We start from the raw sequence: 16,442 nt of genomic DNA on the forward strand, positions 1-16,442 counted from the left end.
TCAGTGGAAGAGCTTGCCTTCAGAAGTTGTGAGTGCTCCAACACGGGAAGTTTTTAAGAAGAGATTGGACAACCATTTTGTCCAGAATGGTATGGGGTCAGAGGGATGGACTAGAAGACCTCCAAGGTCCCTTCTAACTGTGTTATTCTGTTTGTTGGTCTGTTATAAGATGAATGATAAGGCAAGAACTGTTGCTGGCAGTTTTCTAGAAGAGGCATATTAGAAGGAGAGTGTAAGCAATGAGAAGAACATTTTAGATCCAGCATGAGAAGCTTTAAGCCTCTCAGATTTATTGCCTGTATTCTAATGAGATTCAATGCTAAACGGATTTTATTCCATTTACACCTCCCTTCTTCCCCATGAATGCAAACTAATGTGCAGATAGTTCTAGACTTATGACCATGCCTGATTTTATAACACTGTTTCCATGGTTGTTCCATGGCTTGTTTAGCAATGGAAGTTATGCTCCCAAACGTGATTATAAATTAAGGACTCTTTGTTCATGTATGTAATCCCATTACACGTGGTAACATTCATAAAAAACATAACAAAGCTTTCTTTAATTCCTTGAGTAGCCATGTACAGGTAATTCTTGACTTACGACCAGAATTGAAGCCAACATTCCTGTTGCTAAGTGAGACAGTTATTAAGTGAATTTTGACCCGTCTTACGATTTTTCTTGCCACAGTTGTTAAGTGAATCACTGTAGTTGTTAAGTTACTAACATGGTTGTTAAGTGATTCAAATTTCTCCATTGACTTTGCTTGTTAGAAGGTCGCAAAAAGTGATCACATGACCCCGGGATACTGCAACCGTCATAATATGAGTCAGTTGCCAAGCATCTGAATTTTGATAACGTGACCATTGGGGAAGCTGCAATGGCCGTGTAAAAAATGGCCATAAGTCATTTTTTTTAGTGCCATTGTAACTTCAAATGACCACTAAATGAACTTCGTAAGTCAAGGACTATCTATATGCAGTAACTGTGATCATGTCTACCGAAATATACCTCTGCCTTTCTGCAGTTACTGTTAAGTATATAACATTACTTTGCTGAAAAAAAACACCTATTTTTCTGGATGAAAAACTATTAATTTGAAAATATAGAAAGGGAGATATTTCCTGGTTGCTGATATTTTTTTCCAAGCAGGATATTTTTGTCAAGCAGGATGACAAGAGAAAATTTAATTTAGTGTGTAATTCCTTCCTTCCTTCCTTCCTTCCTTCCTTCCTTCCTTCCTTCCTTCCTTCCTTCCTTCCTTCCTTCCTAGAATTAAATCCTAAAGTACTATTTGAAACATACTTCAGTAGCTTTTTAGTGACCAAAACATCAGTCACAAAGATTACCTGTCCATCTGTCTGTCCATCTTTCCCCATTCATAGATTTTTTATTATTATTATTCCCAGCACACACGCTTATCTTGAGACTGACACCATCTGAATAAAGCTGGGCTGCTAAAGAAAAGGAGGCTAGAAGGATTGAGGGGGTGGAGGGCAGATAGGCCAGTGATGTCTAAAGCTGATTTCCTTTGTGCTAAAGAGCTTGGAGAAACTGTGATCAGCACAACCAAAATAGTCTCTCCTTTTATATGTGTGATATCCGGGTTGGTGCATCCATGACCATTAGGGGAGGCAAGGAGCGGGTTCAAAGGTCTTTCCCAAGCAGTCTATATAAGAAGGTATTGTGGGCACCTGCCCTTCCACTAGCTCAGTGGAGGCAAGAGACAACAGGCTAGTTCTAGCAGCATTGGTGAAGCTTTGTTAGGAAGGTGAGCGTCCAACCAAACGATGGGAAATAACAAGAGCGGGATGATCTCCAAAGAGGTCCTTGATGATCTGAAATCAAACACAAAGTTCTCCGAGGACGAGCTGGTTAAATGGTATGAAGCCTTCAAAAAACAATGCCCCGACGGGCGCATAGGTAAAGCTGAGTTCGAAAAGATCTACTCTACTTTCTTCCCCAACTCTGACCCCAAGGTCTATGCCCGGCATGTCTTCCGAAGCTTTGACACCAATGATGATGGGACTCTTGACTTCCGGGAGTACATCATCGCACTGCATCTGACCTCATCTGGCAAGACTGACCTTAAGCTGGAATGGGCTTTCTCGCTTTTCGATGTAGACCGCAGTGGAGAGATCAGCAAGAACGAAGTTCTCGAGATCATTGCCGTGAGTGCCGAGAACATTCGGGGAAGTGGAAGTGGTGGCCTGTGGAAGGGAGAGGGAGTTGGGAGGAATTCGGGACAACCCTTAAGGGCTGGACATTGACCAATCTGTGACAAAAATATCTTCTTGCACCATACAGGTAGTCCTCGATTTACAACAGCTCCCTTAGTGACCATTCAAAGTTACAATGGCACTGAAAAAAGTGACTTATGGCCATTTTTCACACTTTTGACTGTTGCAGTATCCCCATGGTCATCTGATTCACATTCAGATGCTTGACAACTGACTCATGACGGTTGCAGTGTCCTGGAGTCATGGGATCCCCTTTTGCAAGCTTCTGACAAGCAAAGTCAAGGGGGAAGCCAGATTCACTTAACAACCGTGTTACTAATTTAACAACCGCAGTGATTCACTTAGCAACTGTGGCAAGAAAAGTTGTAAAGCAGGGCAAAATTCATTTAACAAATTTCTCACTTAGCAACATAAATTTTGAGCTCAATTGTGGTTGTAAGTTGAGGACTACCTGTAAATACAGTGATAACTGTGGATATTCATACTTAATGGTTTTGGTGAGGAAAGATTGTGGAAAAAACTTATTTCCTTCCTGTTACTGTCTGGTCCCTCTGAAACTCGCATCGTTTTCCCTTGAATTACATCCTTTAGAATAAAGGCTCCTTTTGTAAACGGAAACTTGTAAAATCCAATTCTTTCCATCCAAGTATGTGGTCCTGTTCAACTTAACTGGGGTCTCAAGTCTCATCCTGCCTGGACCAGCTCAAACCATATGCAGACACTGCCATTCTTATGAGAGGCTGGGTCAGTTGCCAAAATAAAGACAGTTGTTACCATTGAGAGGGAATAATGGATAATGGTTGCGTGACTTTCTCAATCCACTTCTGGATTATGGTAAATTAATGGATTATGTAGGCTAATACTTGTCTCCTGAACCCAAATGGATTAGCCCTTCCCAAATGCAGAGAGGCGAAACTGATTGTGTTTATTTAATGGGATGAGCACAATTCTTACAATAGAAATAGTTCTAAATCCCCTCATAATTTTCCCTCTTGGGTGTCAACCAGGGCCGGATTTAGATGAAAAGAGGCCCTAGGCTATTTCACTTATGAGGCCCTTTCACCTATAGTGAAAGTGTAATTTTAATTTTGCTAACAATTTGAATGTAGGCCCCTCTTGATCTTGAGGCCCCTCTTGATCTTGAGGCCCTAGGCTGAAGCCTATAGGAAAATCCGGCCCTGGTGTCAACCATCTTCTACCCACTCCTTTCTGAGAGAAAAGGTTTTTGTTTTGTTTTTAAAGAAAAAGAAAGTCATTTTAATTCTACTTTTCCAGCTTCTAGATTCCTCTCCCAGGTGTGCTCCACAAACCACAGAAGGACAAAGCAATCAAAGACTAATATTAGACTAGGTGAACCTAAGGCTTGGATTCTCTCCGTACAGTATTTGTGAAGTCCTTTCAATTTTGTCATTCCACCCAGAGGAGTAAATTCCTCTGGTTTTGAGAAGATAAAGGCATAAAAAATACGTAGACCATGTTGGTTTTTCAGATCCAGGCAAAGACCTACGGTAATTATTTTTACTATTATTTTTAATAGAGAGGAGAAACAAAGAGAACAGATCGTAAATTAAAAAATAGACCAATATATGGAAAAATTGCTATACAGTTAGTCCTCGTTTAGCAAGCACAATTATGACCAGCAATTCAATTATTTAGCAAAATGGTCATTAAGTGAAACAATTGTCCTTAAGATCTTATTTCAGCTATCCTTTGCTTTACTGACCTGTAAAAGTCATACATGTGAGGACTTGTCGCAAAGTTATTTTTTCAGCAGCGTTGCAATCGTGAATGGTCACTAAATGAGGCAGTTGCTAAATAAGGACTGCCTATATTTGTCCTATTTTAAACATGCTATATTATTTATTTATTTTTAAAGAAGAGGAACTATGTTTCTGGCTTTGGTAATCCTCACAACAAATTGATGAAACAAATTACAAATATTTCCATTACACAACTTGGGACAGAGAGACTAAACTACAAGGGAACATTCCCTGATCAAAGTTATTGTATCAAATCCTAAATGGAGCTGAGATTTATATTAATTCTCAGGATCATATTTCTGATCCAATGTTCTTCTGTGGTACAGTTTTAAAAAATATAAATTGGGGGGAAAAATAACTATATAACTCTGCCACCTTCCTGAAGCCAATCCTAAAACTGCATTAAAATAAAATAATCTAGAATGATTTTCACTTGGGAGGGGGGGCTACTAAGTAGAATTAATATGCAAGTCCAGCTTCTTTCAAGTTGTGAGAATTTTCTACTTGAAGGGAAAAGTTTGGTATGTATTATTTCAGAGTATGTGTATAGCTGTGCTCTCCAATACTAAACTGAAATACAGGACACTGATGCTGTTACCTACTTGGGTAATGAAATGTTTGCAAGAAACAACCAAGCTCAGAGAGCACCTACAGTTAAACCCAAAGCTAAGGCCTTGTATCAATAGAATATATGAGCTATAAAATACTTTCCCCCATCACCACAAGACTTTAGCTAGTCTTTTAATGGGCTTTCTCATTTGAGATTTCAATTCCCAATCAAAGGCATTTAGGGCACAGAGCAAATTCTAACAAACTCAACGCTGAAATTACTTGAATCCTTCATTTCATCTCCTTCTGTCAAAGCACAGTTGCAGCCTGATACAGAAGTGATCCTGAAGGAAGATTCTCCAAGTCGATAACAGATCCTTTTTTAGATATATATTCTATATATTTTGTATGTTTCCTTCCAGTCCATCTTGACCCCTTGCCCAGATTAGCCCCACACACTTTTCGGAAACAGTTTGCAACTTGCCTTCTTCCTAAGGTTGCGATTAGGGGGACTGGCCCAAGGTCACACAGCTGGCTTCGTGCCTCAAAGGCAGGACTAGAACTCACAGTCTCCTGGTTGCCCAATGCTGGCCCTCAAACTACTTGTTACCTTAGTTCTCATAACAAACTATATTTATGGGCGCACCCGTTCTTCTTTCCATCAACACCACAGTGCATCTCAGACACAGCAAGAATTCTGCGAGAACAATTTGCATTCATTCACAAATCCTTGTATTTATTTATTTTACAGCAAACATTTTACTTACTGTAGATGTCTATAAACCGAAGACATGTCGCTTTTAAAGTGGGTTCCCTTTTTTGCGCTCAGTTTAGCCAGTGGTTTTTGATCACAATGATTATACCCAATTGGCAGACACAAGGGACTTCAAACTAATAACAATTTAAACTGTCTGCTTTGTTCCTCCACCCAGAATATTTTTTTTCAGTGCATATGCTCACCTGCCTATATACACATGCATGTTTTAAGTTAGGCTTGTTTTGATCAGTTCTTAGATGGGTTACAAGGTAAAACAAAAGCCTTTTTTAAAAAAAGGATAAACATTAAACCGTAATCAATAAAAACAAATGCTAAAACAATTGCGTTAGAAAACCTGAAAAAATAGAAGTATTTTTTGTAGAAGTATATTGAGAAGTATATTAAGAAGGACACTCTCTTCAACTTTAGAAACAATTTATACAGCAATGGAAAAAGCCAAATTAATTGCTGAGATATATATGTAGCAGAATCTGCAAAAGATGCCCCATAAATGCTCTAATGCAGAGGTGGGGAACAATGGCCCTTTTTTGGCTTGTGGACTTCAACTCCCAGAATTCTGGAAGTTGAAGTCCACAAGTCATAAAGAGGCCATCGTTTCACACCTCTGCTTAATGGGGCAGAGCAGACTGTCTGGGAGATGGTGGTTTTGAAATTAGCTTTCCTTCCCCCTTTTTTCAGTCCAAACAAGCATTCTGAATCAGTAACTTCTTGCAAAAATTCTTCAGTGAAAACAAAACTCTTAGTCACAATTGCCTTATAAGAAATCTGGAATGAAAAGTTTGGGAGAGCAATAATAGACCACAAACTCTGACATTCGGAAGCGCCTCTGCCCAGTATTTTCTGCTTGGGAACCTTCAGAATGCCTGAAAAATTTCAAGGAACATTTACCATATGTGAAAACAGGGAGAAAAAGGAACCAAAGAATTTCACTGTTGTGTATATATTTGTTAAACTGCTTAAACTCAGTTTAGCAAAAGACCGCAAAGCCTGAGAACAAAGTATTCTCTTAAGATATATAGGTAGTTCTCAACTTATGACTGGTCACTTAGTGACAATTCAAAGTTACAATGAACCTCCCTGGGGGTATTTATGACCCAGTTTCATAGTTCTGGCAGCCGGATCCCCCTCCACAGACCACATGACTGCACTTTGGGTACTCAGCAGCCAGCCTGCATTAATTAATTAAATTTATTCGCCTCTTTTTCGCCATGGGTCTACTCTAGGCGGCTTACAATAATAAAATTATAAATAAAATTTACAGCTGTTTGTATCATCCTCCCCATCATGTAACCACGTTTTATGAATATTTAGCAAAAAAATGGCATTTACCTACATTTTAGGGCAAAACCTGCCCACAGCGAACTATTGTTTTGCTTAATGAGTGCAGCATTCACTGAATGATTGCGATGTTTGCTTAATGATTGCCCCAAAGAAAGACCATAAAATCGGGTCAGTGATCCGTTTTATGGCCATCAAGACTTAGAGCTACGTCCTGTTACCTGTACTGCTTTTTGTACCTGTATTGCTCCATTTTACAGATGAAAAATTAGGCTGTGCAGTCATCAATCTCTAAAACACTGCCAATTTATCACCTGCTTGCTTGAATCCAAGCTTTATTTCATTTTAATGTGATGTATTATATCAAGCTCGTGCTGTACATTAGTTTATTACTATTCAGGAGTGTGCATGCATATAATGCACTTCAAAAATTCCCAGTTTTCTAAAGCCAAAGTTTTATTTATTTTATTTTTATTTTATTAGTTCGATTTATATGCTGCCCTTCTCTGGAGACTCAGGGCGGCTTACAATGCATTAAGCAATAGCCTTCATACTTTTGTATATATCTGCTCAGTAGGGCTTTTTGTCCCCCCCACCCCCCCGGAGCGGTGTTCTATTTTATACAAAGTCAGCTTATTGCCCCCACAATCTGGATCCTCATTTTACCTACCTCGAAAGGATGGAAGGCTGAGTCAACCTTGAGCCTGGTGAGAATTGAACTCGCAGTAATTGCAGGCAGCTGGCAGCTAAGTGCTACTTTTAACAGTAGTTTAGTCTGCTGCGCCACCAAGGCTCTTGGTTTATATTATGTAACCACAACAAAACTAGTTTTTAATCAATTAGTCACCTTTTTCATAGACAGGATTTACACATATTGGACCTCATTAGGAACTGATTGGTGTCACTTGCAAGTGGAAATCGTTATCACATCTTCAGTTAGTTTTCTAAAAAGTTACAAGCACTAGCAATTTGATTTTGAAGAATGAAAATAAGATCAAAGCAATTAACCATTCTTAACTAGAAGTGTCCTTGGTGTTAAAAGGAATAAATTCTACATGGGCTGTAGTTTATCTCAAATCTCAAATAAATTTATAAGTCTTAGAGGTTTATGGTGGACTACATACAGGTTCTGTGTATATATTTAGAACACTTCAAGCAATGAAGAAATTAAAAAAAGAGCCAGGCTGGGGAATCCTGGGAATTGAAGTCCACACGTTTTAAAGTTCCCAAGATTGGGAAACACTGCATTAAACTTGTATGATGCCATGATTAAGGTGCTTAATGAGAAACTAGCAATTCTTATTCTCCCTCAATTAAAGAAACCGGATAGGTGTCTTTGGCCCAACCACTTTCTTCTCAGCCCAACCCACCTCACAGAGTTGTTGTTGGCGGGAAGATTGATGTCAGCCCTTAAAGGCAGACCAAATCATGAAATCAACTCTACAAGAAGAGTAATATGACTTTTATTGAGAGCAGCTACAATAAAAGAATCTTATATAACTCTGATTAAGTTTTACCCCCTCCTTTACTTATAGTTCAGTGAATGAGTGAGGTGTCCGTCTGAACCTCTTCAGAATATTATATTATCTGTTTGTTGTGGATTTAAAAGCTGTTTTGCCCCTTGTCAATAGAACTGGCATAATTCTATCAATTCCCTCAAGGTCGTTTTCCTTATTCTCTACAATTGGTGAGCTGAGTTTTGACTTAATTGTTTCTGCTCCTGCACCTTCACCAGCAGGCATTTAATAAGCAGAAATAAAAGGCTTAACGGCATAGAAATGTGTGAAGAAAACAACTTGATCTGCTTAATTTGTATGTGTCAAGCTGTAATTCAAAGCATAGAAAGGAGGACAAATACAAAGTTTTAAATTTAGCAACTCTATCAGAACAAATTAGAGAGAGTGAGAAAGAAAGAACTGTGGGGGTGCATGTGTGGAAACGTGGAGAAACCTATTTATCTTTTGTATGGTAAGACTGTTTCATCAAAGACAGAGGATTAGGTTCAATAGTCTTTATAAAACACCAGAGCAAATACGTAAGCAGCCCAGCAGATTTTGTACTGGCAATGGCAGATGGGAAATTCTAAAAAGATGCACTCTTTTGCAGGGAGATTGGTTGAAGGGAATCTTAAGTCTCAATCAGAGAAGGGTTTACAAGTTCAATCTGGGATAAACTGAAATAAGATTGGATAAGAACTCAGGTGACCTCAGGTAGGCAGCCAAGTTGTAATTGGATATTATTGAGCTCTTGTTTTTGCTTATATGACAATTGGCCTTTTAAAGTTCCCCAGATTTGTTCCTGGTAAATTCAGAGAATTCCTCAGAACTGGCATGATCAGGTGGACATTTCAGGAATTCTGCTCTGATTTTCTTGGAGGATGATTAGCTATGAAAAGCTCACAATAAAGCTCACAAGATGAACCATTAACATTTAGGTTTTTATGATACTAGCCATTAGAGGGACCCCCACGCTTAACAGCCCCCAGCCCTTCCAGTGAGATATCATTAAGAAGCAACAAACCCAAGATCCTAAACAGATATGCTCCATCTTTTGACTGACGTTGTCTTATGGATGAGCAGCAGAAAAACCGGGACATCACAGATGAGGGGGCCTCCAGATATTCTACCTTCTACCAGGATGAACAATGTTAAATGATGATGGGATATGTAACCCAACACTTGAAGGACCGCAACTGCCTGTTGTGACTGCATCATATAAAAAACAGATATTGGTAACCGGTTGCAAGAGAAAAGTTTCAGTGAAGTAGCCCTAACTGATCAGCCTCCTTCAACATCAAGATTCAGTTTGGAGGATGAAAAGGTGTTGCTGAACAGGCTAAACCATATCACGCTTTTCTTCCAAATGTACCAGATCACCATTTTGGAACACAGAATCCATATTTCATTCTCTTCAACACAGAAATAATTAGCAAGATTATAATGTAATTATAGAACTGGTTGGGAATTATGAGAATTGCAGTCCCATGCATATAAAAAGACCACACTGAAGAGGTCTGCCATAAGTAAAAATACACAGATAAGTCTCCATGGATTCACTGATGCTCTTCTACTTCAAGCATATGATATCAGGACTATTTGCCATTTAGTGAACATCTGGATTTTTGCAGCCAAGATATGGTACACTACTAGAGTTCCTATCACTCCACGCATATGGAGCTGGTTTCATTATTAAATGCACAGATCTACTAGATATAGTAGTGTTAAACGAGAGATCTAAAGATCTACAGAAGTTGGCCATACTATCTTGAACTAATGACAACTCTAGGTCAATACTTCCATAATCACAGATTCCCCAAATCAACTGAAAAGTAGTACATCTTTGAGTCCACTATGTGTTTCTTTGAATGGGTGACCAACCAAGAACTCTCAAAGCTGTTCTGGGAACTCAACATACCAGAATAGGACAAGGGCAAACCACTCCCATAATGGTGTTGTGGAAACTACAGATCATGCCAATGAAATCACTAGAGGCTACTCCTGACTCAAAGGCATCAGTTTTTAAGCAATGTGGTGCAATAATTTTGCTAAATGTGCATGAAAAAATTCCCAGTTTGAATCCCTACTCAGTCTCCAATCTCACTGCAGGAGCTGGGAAATTCTTACTCCTGGGTGCAAAACTGATGACACAGAGGTTCAAAGCCAGCACCTCCTTTCCTGAGTTTGCTATGTCTGGGTTGCAAACAAGAACACGGGAAAATAAATGTGATTCTTAAAAAATATTTTCCTTGTAGTTTGTCTATGCTTGTAAACCATCATTTTCCTAAAGTCACTCAATCTCTCCTTTTTTCACATTGGCTTTTACCTTCCTTTGCTCTCGTATTTACTTGTCCTTTTAGATGATTTCCCCAAGCGTTACAGTTTCTAAATAAGGCAGGTATTTGCAAGCCTACCGTTCTGATTACATTCGGAAACCTTATCCGCAGGGACCCTAGAGAATATGGGCCAATAGAGGACCAGGAGTCAAGGATTAGATGCTATGGATAGGGCTCCTGGCTCTTCTACATCTCTGGCAGGCAGGCATCCAATGCCGAGACTCAGTTGCTCCAAGTATCTTATGCAAAGATTTAGAATATCAAGAAGCTTAGCTGTATAGAAAGAATGACTATAACTTTTGTTTCTGTTTATTCTGCCAGGCAATATTTAAGATGATTCCTCCAGAAGAACAGAAAGCCCTGCCTGATGATGAAAACACTCCCCAGAAACGGGCTGACAAGCTGTGGGCATATTTTGGCAAGGGAGATGCTGGTAAATTTGGCTTTCATTGCCTACCCCGACTATTTAAAGTTATAGAACTTTACATATAACAAACTACATATAAAACAATGCATACCTGTTCTATAATAGCTTACTCTGGAGGAAGAACTTTTGACTATTTTGTCTTTACAACCTGAGAGAGTGACAGCCCAAAGCCACTCAGAGGTTGAAGGGTAGATTAGAACCTGTGTCTTCTTCTCATAATCCAACATTTGATGGGAGCAGAAGGTGGCTCCTTTGAGTACCCGATTTCAGTAACAAGGAGTGCCTTTGATTAAAGTTGCTAATAACAAGCAAATTTCCCATGTGGGATGTGGATTCTGATCAGAACCGGTTCAGGCCAGCTAGAAGCAATGTCTGTGCAAAAGGTTAAACCCAAATAACCTGACAATTCATTATAATGTGGCAAACACACCTCCTGAATATGCAATTAGGCACTGACAAGTAAGATTATTATGGGATGATATGAACGATTACATGGAAAGTATGAGCATGCTCTCTAGATGCTTGATGACTCAAATTATTTTGGCCAATTAAAGAACACATTATAAACCCAGTATGTCTGAACTGTATATAAAGTGATCTTCTTTGCTTTTAAGGGTCTCTCACCTTGTATCTGTAGGAGACTTCTCTCTCACACCTTGTCATAACTTTCCAGGGTTGTGCAATAAAAGCCTATTCTGGCCAATTTGGAAATTATAGATAGTCAAGAATTAGCTCTCATATTATATGTAACCACTTGGTTTCTTAACCACAGTTAAACCACAGTTACTCATAATATAATCAACAAATTAGGTGGTTTCATGCAATTCACTACTCTAACTCAAAGAAATCACATTATAATTAGATGTAATGTTTGAACCCAATCAGTATAATTTTAGTCAGAATTCACCATTACTGATTCTTTCCAAAAATATTTATTGAAGTAGCTCCAACCATTTTTAAAAATTAGGCTACTTCTGAATTGCATTTAATATTTGCATAACATGGAATGGAAAAGGGGGAGGGGAAAGAGTTCTCATTCCTGAAAGCTTAATTATTTTTATACCTTTTCCCAAGATTACACAGCCTTTCTCCAAACAACCATTATCAGAGTTGATACCGGTATCTGGGCTGCAGGAATCTGAAGGACCAGTAGATACAGCAGCAGGACAGAGGCACAGATGGCAACAAAGAGATGCTCTGCTACCATCTAGTGGCTGCCTGAAATTTTGCAGCCCAGATATGGTAGCTCTATTGTAGTTTCATAATCACAAATGTTCACAAATACAAGAATGTTTTTAACATCCATTCCAAGTGATATTATCAAAATCTTCCACTTTTCTGTTGTACACTCAGCTCTCTCTTATTCTGTACTGGATTTAAAATCCAGGATCAATTTTAAACAAATAGGAAACAATCTGGGCTTAAAAGCATTTAAATAATTTGTATTATGCATCTCTTAACCTCTACTTGTTATCAATGAATTTTCATTGATTTCTTCCTTATATTTTTTTGGGGGAGGGAGGGTTATAGCAATATCACTTAGACTTATGTACTGCTTTATAGTGCTTTAAACCCTCTCTAAGTGGTTTACAGTCAGCATATTGCCCCCAACAATCTGGCTCCTCATTTTACCAACCTCAGAAGAATCAAGGCTGTGTCAACCTTGAGCCTGGTGAGATTCAAAGTGCCAAACTGCAGGCAGCCGGCAGTCAGCAGTAGTCTGCAGTACTGCATTCTAATCTCTGTGCCACCACGGCTCATGACCCTGTAGTCCCTTTGATTCGGGATGGGTTCAGGATGACTGGGTAGAGCTGAGCCCTTCCTGTTGCCTGCATGGAGTTCGCAGCAGATACTTTCTCTTTATGAGAGAAGAAACATTTGCCTCTACCTAGGTCCAAACTCAAAACCTTCCAAGTGGGAGGTGAGCATCTTCACCACTAGGCCATCGCCCCGCTCCCTTCCTTATATTTCATGCTACCTAAATAATCATTTAATTGTACGCATTGGTTTTGTTTTTGCAGACAAAATTGCTGAAAAGGAGTTCATTGAGGGAGTGATGAAGAATGACGCAATAATGAGACTCATCCAGTATATCCCCAGGGAAAATAAATAAGGGCTTACAACGCGGACAGGAAGCAAAAAGGCAGGGATGGGAAAAAGTAGCATATGATGAACAGGCAGGGGGAATTCAGTATGTCTCTATTTGTGTACCATATGAAAGACAAAATACAACTCCAAAACAGTGTTCCTTTTTTTTTTTCTCCCAGTACTTGTTCTCTTAGCAGTAGCAGACAACCCATATTTAATTTTGCAGTTTTATAGAATTCTTCAAAGAAGGATGGAAAGCAGTTTTGGAAACTGTGACCCTGAGTTGTAATATTTGTAGAAAGAAAGAAAATAGCAATATGATAAACTGCGGGACTGAGATCTCTTCATTCCAGAAATCACCTGAAAAGTCCAGTATCTGTGGGGTCCTTGGTGGTCTTCTCGCAGACATTTCATTACCAAACTAGGTAACATCATCAATGGTAGAAGGGAGTGGGATTTGCAAAAGTTCAACTGTGAGTTACAAATATTCTCTTCTATTAGTCCACCATCTGCTAACCTATTTTAAAACTCAAATACAGCAAGTGGAACACTTCCCTTCTGTAATACATAAATAGTATTTATAAGCTAAAGATCCCAGGTTTTAACATGCTGGTGCTCCGTTCTCCATTTCTTGTGACTTCAGAGCCCACACTTATCAATGAAGTCTTTAGCTGCCATTTTTCAAACAGCAAACATAGAAGCATAAAGGAACATCATATTGGAGGGTTTTTGGTGTCTCGTCAATTAATTATTCCTAAGATTTTTTTATAGGGAAAGAATGTCAGTGGAAATCATATACAGGTAGACCTCAATTTACAGCAATTCATTTAGCAAGCATTCAGAGTTTCAATGGCACTGAAAAAAGTGGTTTGACAGGTCCTTGCACTTACAACCATCTCAGCATCCCCATGATAATGTGATCAAAATTCGGGCACACATGGTGACCAGCATGTACTTAGGACAGCTGCAGTGTCCTGAGGTCACGTGATCACTATTTGAGACCTTCTCAATTGCAAAATCAATGAGGGAAGCCAGATTCACTTAATGACTGTGTGATTAATCGCAGTGATTCACAACTGTAGCAAAAAAAGGTCACAAAATCGAGTGTGACTATCTTAACTATCATTTTACTTAGCAATGGAAATTCTGGCCCCAGTTGTGGTGATCAAGAACTACCTGTTAAACCAGATCACATTGATCCACCCTTAAAACGCTACTGGTCCCAATTTAAAGATGCTGACAGCTAAGTTGCAAAATATGTCTCCTCAAAAGTAAGTAGTATTCAGACCAATGGGACTCACCTGCTACTAATTCCTGATATATTTCTTTTGATCGATATTTCTGCACATGTGAAAGATTTATCGGCATAAGCAACCTTCTCTGCCAAAGATTAATTTTCTTTTCCTCTTCCTTCCCAACGGTGCATTTAAAATGTGCATTGATAATCTTCCCTCCAGCTTTATTTAGCAGAACAGGTGCCTGGATATCCCCATCATCCTGGAGATATTTATGCATTTCTGTTTCTTCCCTTCATTTCTCACATTGGCATTATTTCTTGTTTATTTAAGAAATGGGTTACTTTTCAGGGGTGGGTGTAGGGCTTTAGTGTAATAAAATAGGACACATTCAAAATCGATGTGTGTTTTTCAATAAAGGCTGCCGAGTTGAAAGTAATATCCACCAAGGAGAATATTCACAAATCAACTGACAGTGGATATTTGATAGCTGCAAGGTATCTCAACAGTGGGCTGCATATCACAGAATGTTTAATAGTGCTGCACCAAGATCACTTCTAGGGAACAATGCAAATTATTTTATTATAGAATCACGCCATAAGCTCCTCAATAAAATTGTATGATGGCTTCTTAGGATAGTTTACCTCAACTGAGTGCCCTCTGGATATCTTGGTCTGCATCCCATCCTCTGTGAAAGGGCTGACGGAAGACAAAGAACTCCTAGTACCAAACATGCGGAAAACAGCCAGTTGAGGGAAGAATGACTTGGAGCAATGGTATCCAACCTTGGCAACTGTAAGACGTGTTGACTTCAGTTCCCAGAATTCCCCAGTCAACATGTCATGCCCATGACTAGCTGGGGAATTCTAGTTGACGTCCACAAGTTTTAATGTTGCCAAGGTTGGGCAACCCTGATTTAGAGCCTTTCTCCACTTTAATCTCACCGTGGCACAAACAACCCAGTACTGCCTTTTTTCTGCTGTGTCCCGAAGACATTGCCTCCCCCTCTCCCTAGTCTATGGTAGAGACAACTCTGCTTAGCTGTCCTGGTATCAAGATATTACAGCAGTTCATTTAGTGACCATACGAAGTTACAATAGCAGTGAAAAAAGTGACATGACCGTTTTTCACTCTTATGACTCTTGCAGCATCCCCATGGTCATGTGATTTATATTTGGATGCTTGACAACTGACTCACATTTATGACAGTTGCAGTGTCTTGGGATCCTGTGATCCTCTTTTGCGACCTTCTGGCAAGCAAAGACAATGGGGAAGCCAGATTCACTTAACAGCTGTGTGACTAATCTAACAACTGCAGCGATTCAACAAACAAATGTGGCAAGAAAAGTCGTAAAATGGGGCAAACTTACTTAACAACATAAATTCGGGGCTCAATTGTGGTCATAAGTCAAGGATTACTTATATGCCCCACCCCCACCACCTTCCAACACTGTCCAAGAACAGCATCAAGAGGATAAAATCTATCAGGATCTATCACGTCTTGTGGAGGGCAGCCCAGCAGCCTGTGTTGATTGCGAAGAGAGGTTGGATGGGCCAACATGGCAAGAACTAATGCAACTTTTTTCAGTTACAACTGCAGGCATCTGGATCACATGTTTCCTCAGTACATAAGCATACATTTTGATTGGGGGAGGGGGTTTCACCCAGCTTGGGAACATCATGTCATGGCATGGGCCTGGGGTACTTGCAAGACCACCTCCTACCGGCCTCCCACCGCCCAGTGCGCTCACATAGGACTGCCCTCCTCCGGGTGCCGTCGGCCAGACAATGTCGGCTGGCAGCCCCCAGGATGAGGGCATTCTCTGTGGCCGCTCTGACCCTCTGGAATGGGTTACCCACCGGGTTCCGGACGGCCCCCGACCTCCGCACTTTCCGCGCCGACCTGAAGACATGGCTTTTCAGCAAATTCCCTGATCTGCTGCAAGGTTTTAATTGTCTGGGGATTTTAAATCGGTTTGTTTTAGCATTGTTTTATTGTTATGCTGTTTTTATTCTGTGAGCCGCCCCGAGTCCTACGGGAGAAGGACGGCATATAAATTTGATAAAATAAATAAATAAAATAAATAAATCTCCGCTTTAAACTGGGCTACCTAGTGAGCCCAAATCACCATAAATGGATTATAGCTTCCATTCTTCATCTGCAAGCACCCCTAAGATCTCAACGTTCTGCCTCTCCTTGCTTTAAATGCCATTTGGTCACCCTCAAATATCCTTGATCATTCAAGAATGTTACTAT

General features: G+C 39.7%; 1 protein-coding gene across 1 annotated transcript; it reads left to right on the forward strand.

The window, feature by feature from the left end:
• The first annotated feature begins 1,713 nt into the window (after nucleotides 1–1,713).
• Nucleotides 1,714–13,107, forward strand: RCVRN (recoverin). Its single transcript, XM_034419507.3, has 3 exons — nucleotides 1,714–2,169; nucleotides 10,757–10,868; nucleotides 12,884–13,107. The coding sequence occupies exons 1-3, from the start codon at nucleotides 1,789–1,791 to the stop codon at nucleotides 12,973–12,975; spliced, it is 585 nt and encodes a 194-aa protein (XP_034275398.1). The 5' UTR covers nucleotides 1,714–1,788; the 3' UTR covers nucleotides 12,976–13,107.
• The last annotated feature ends 3,335 nt before the right edge of the window (nucleotides 13,108–16,442 follow it).

This window comes from Pantherophis guttatus, chromosome 4 (assembly GCF_059756535.1).
Source record: "Pantherophis guttatus breed Tessera chromosome 4, ASM5975653v1, whole genome shotgun sequence".
Taxonomy (NCBI): domain Eukaryota; kingdom Metazoa; phylum Chordata; class Lepidosauria; order Squamata; family Colubridae; genus Pantherophis; species Pantherophis guttatus.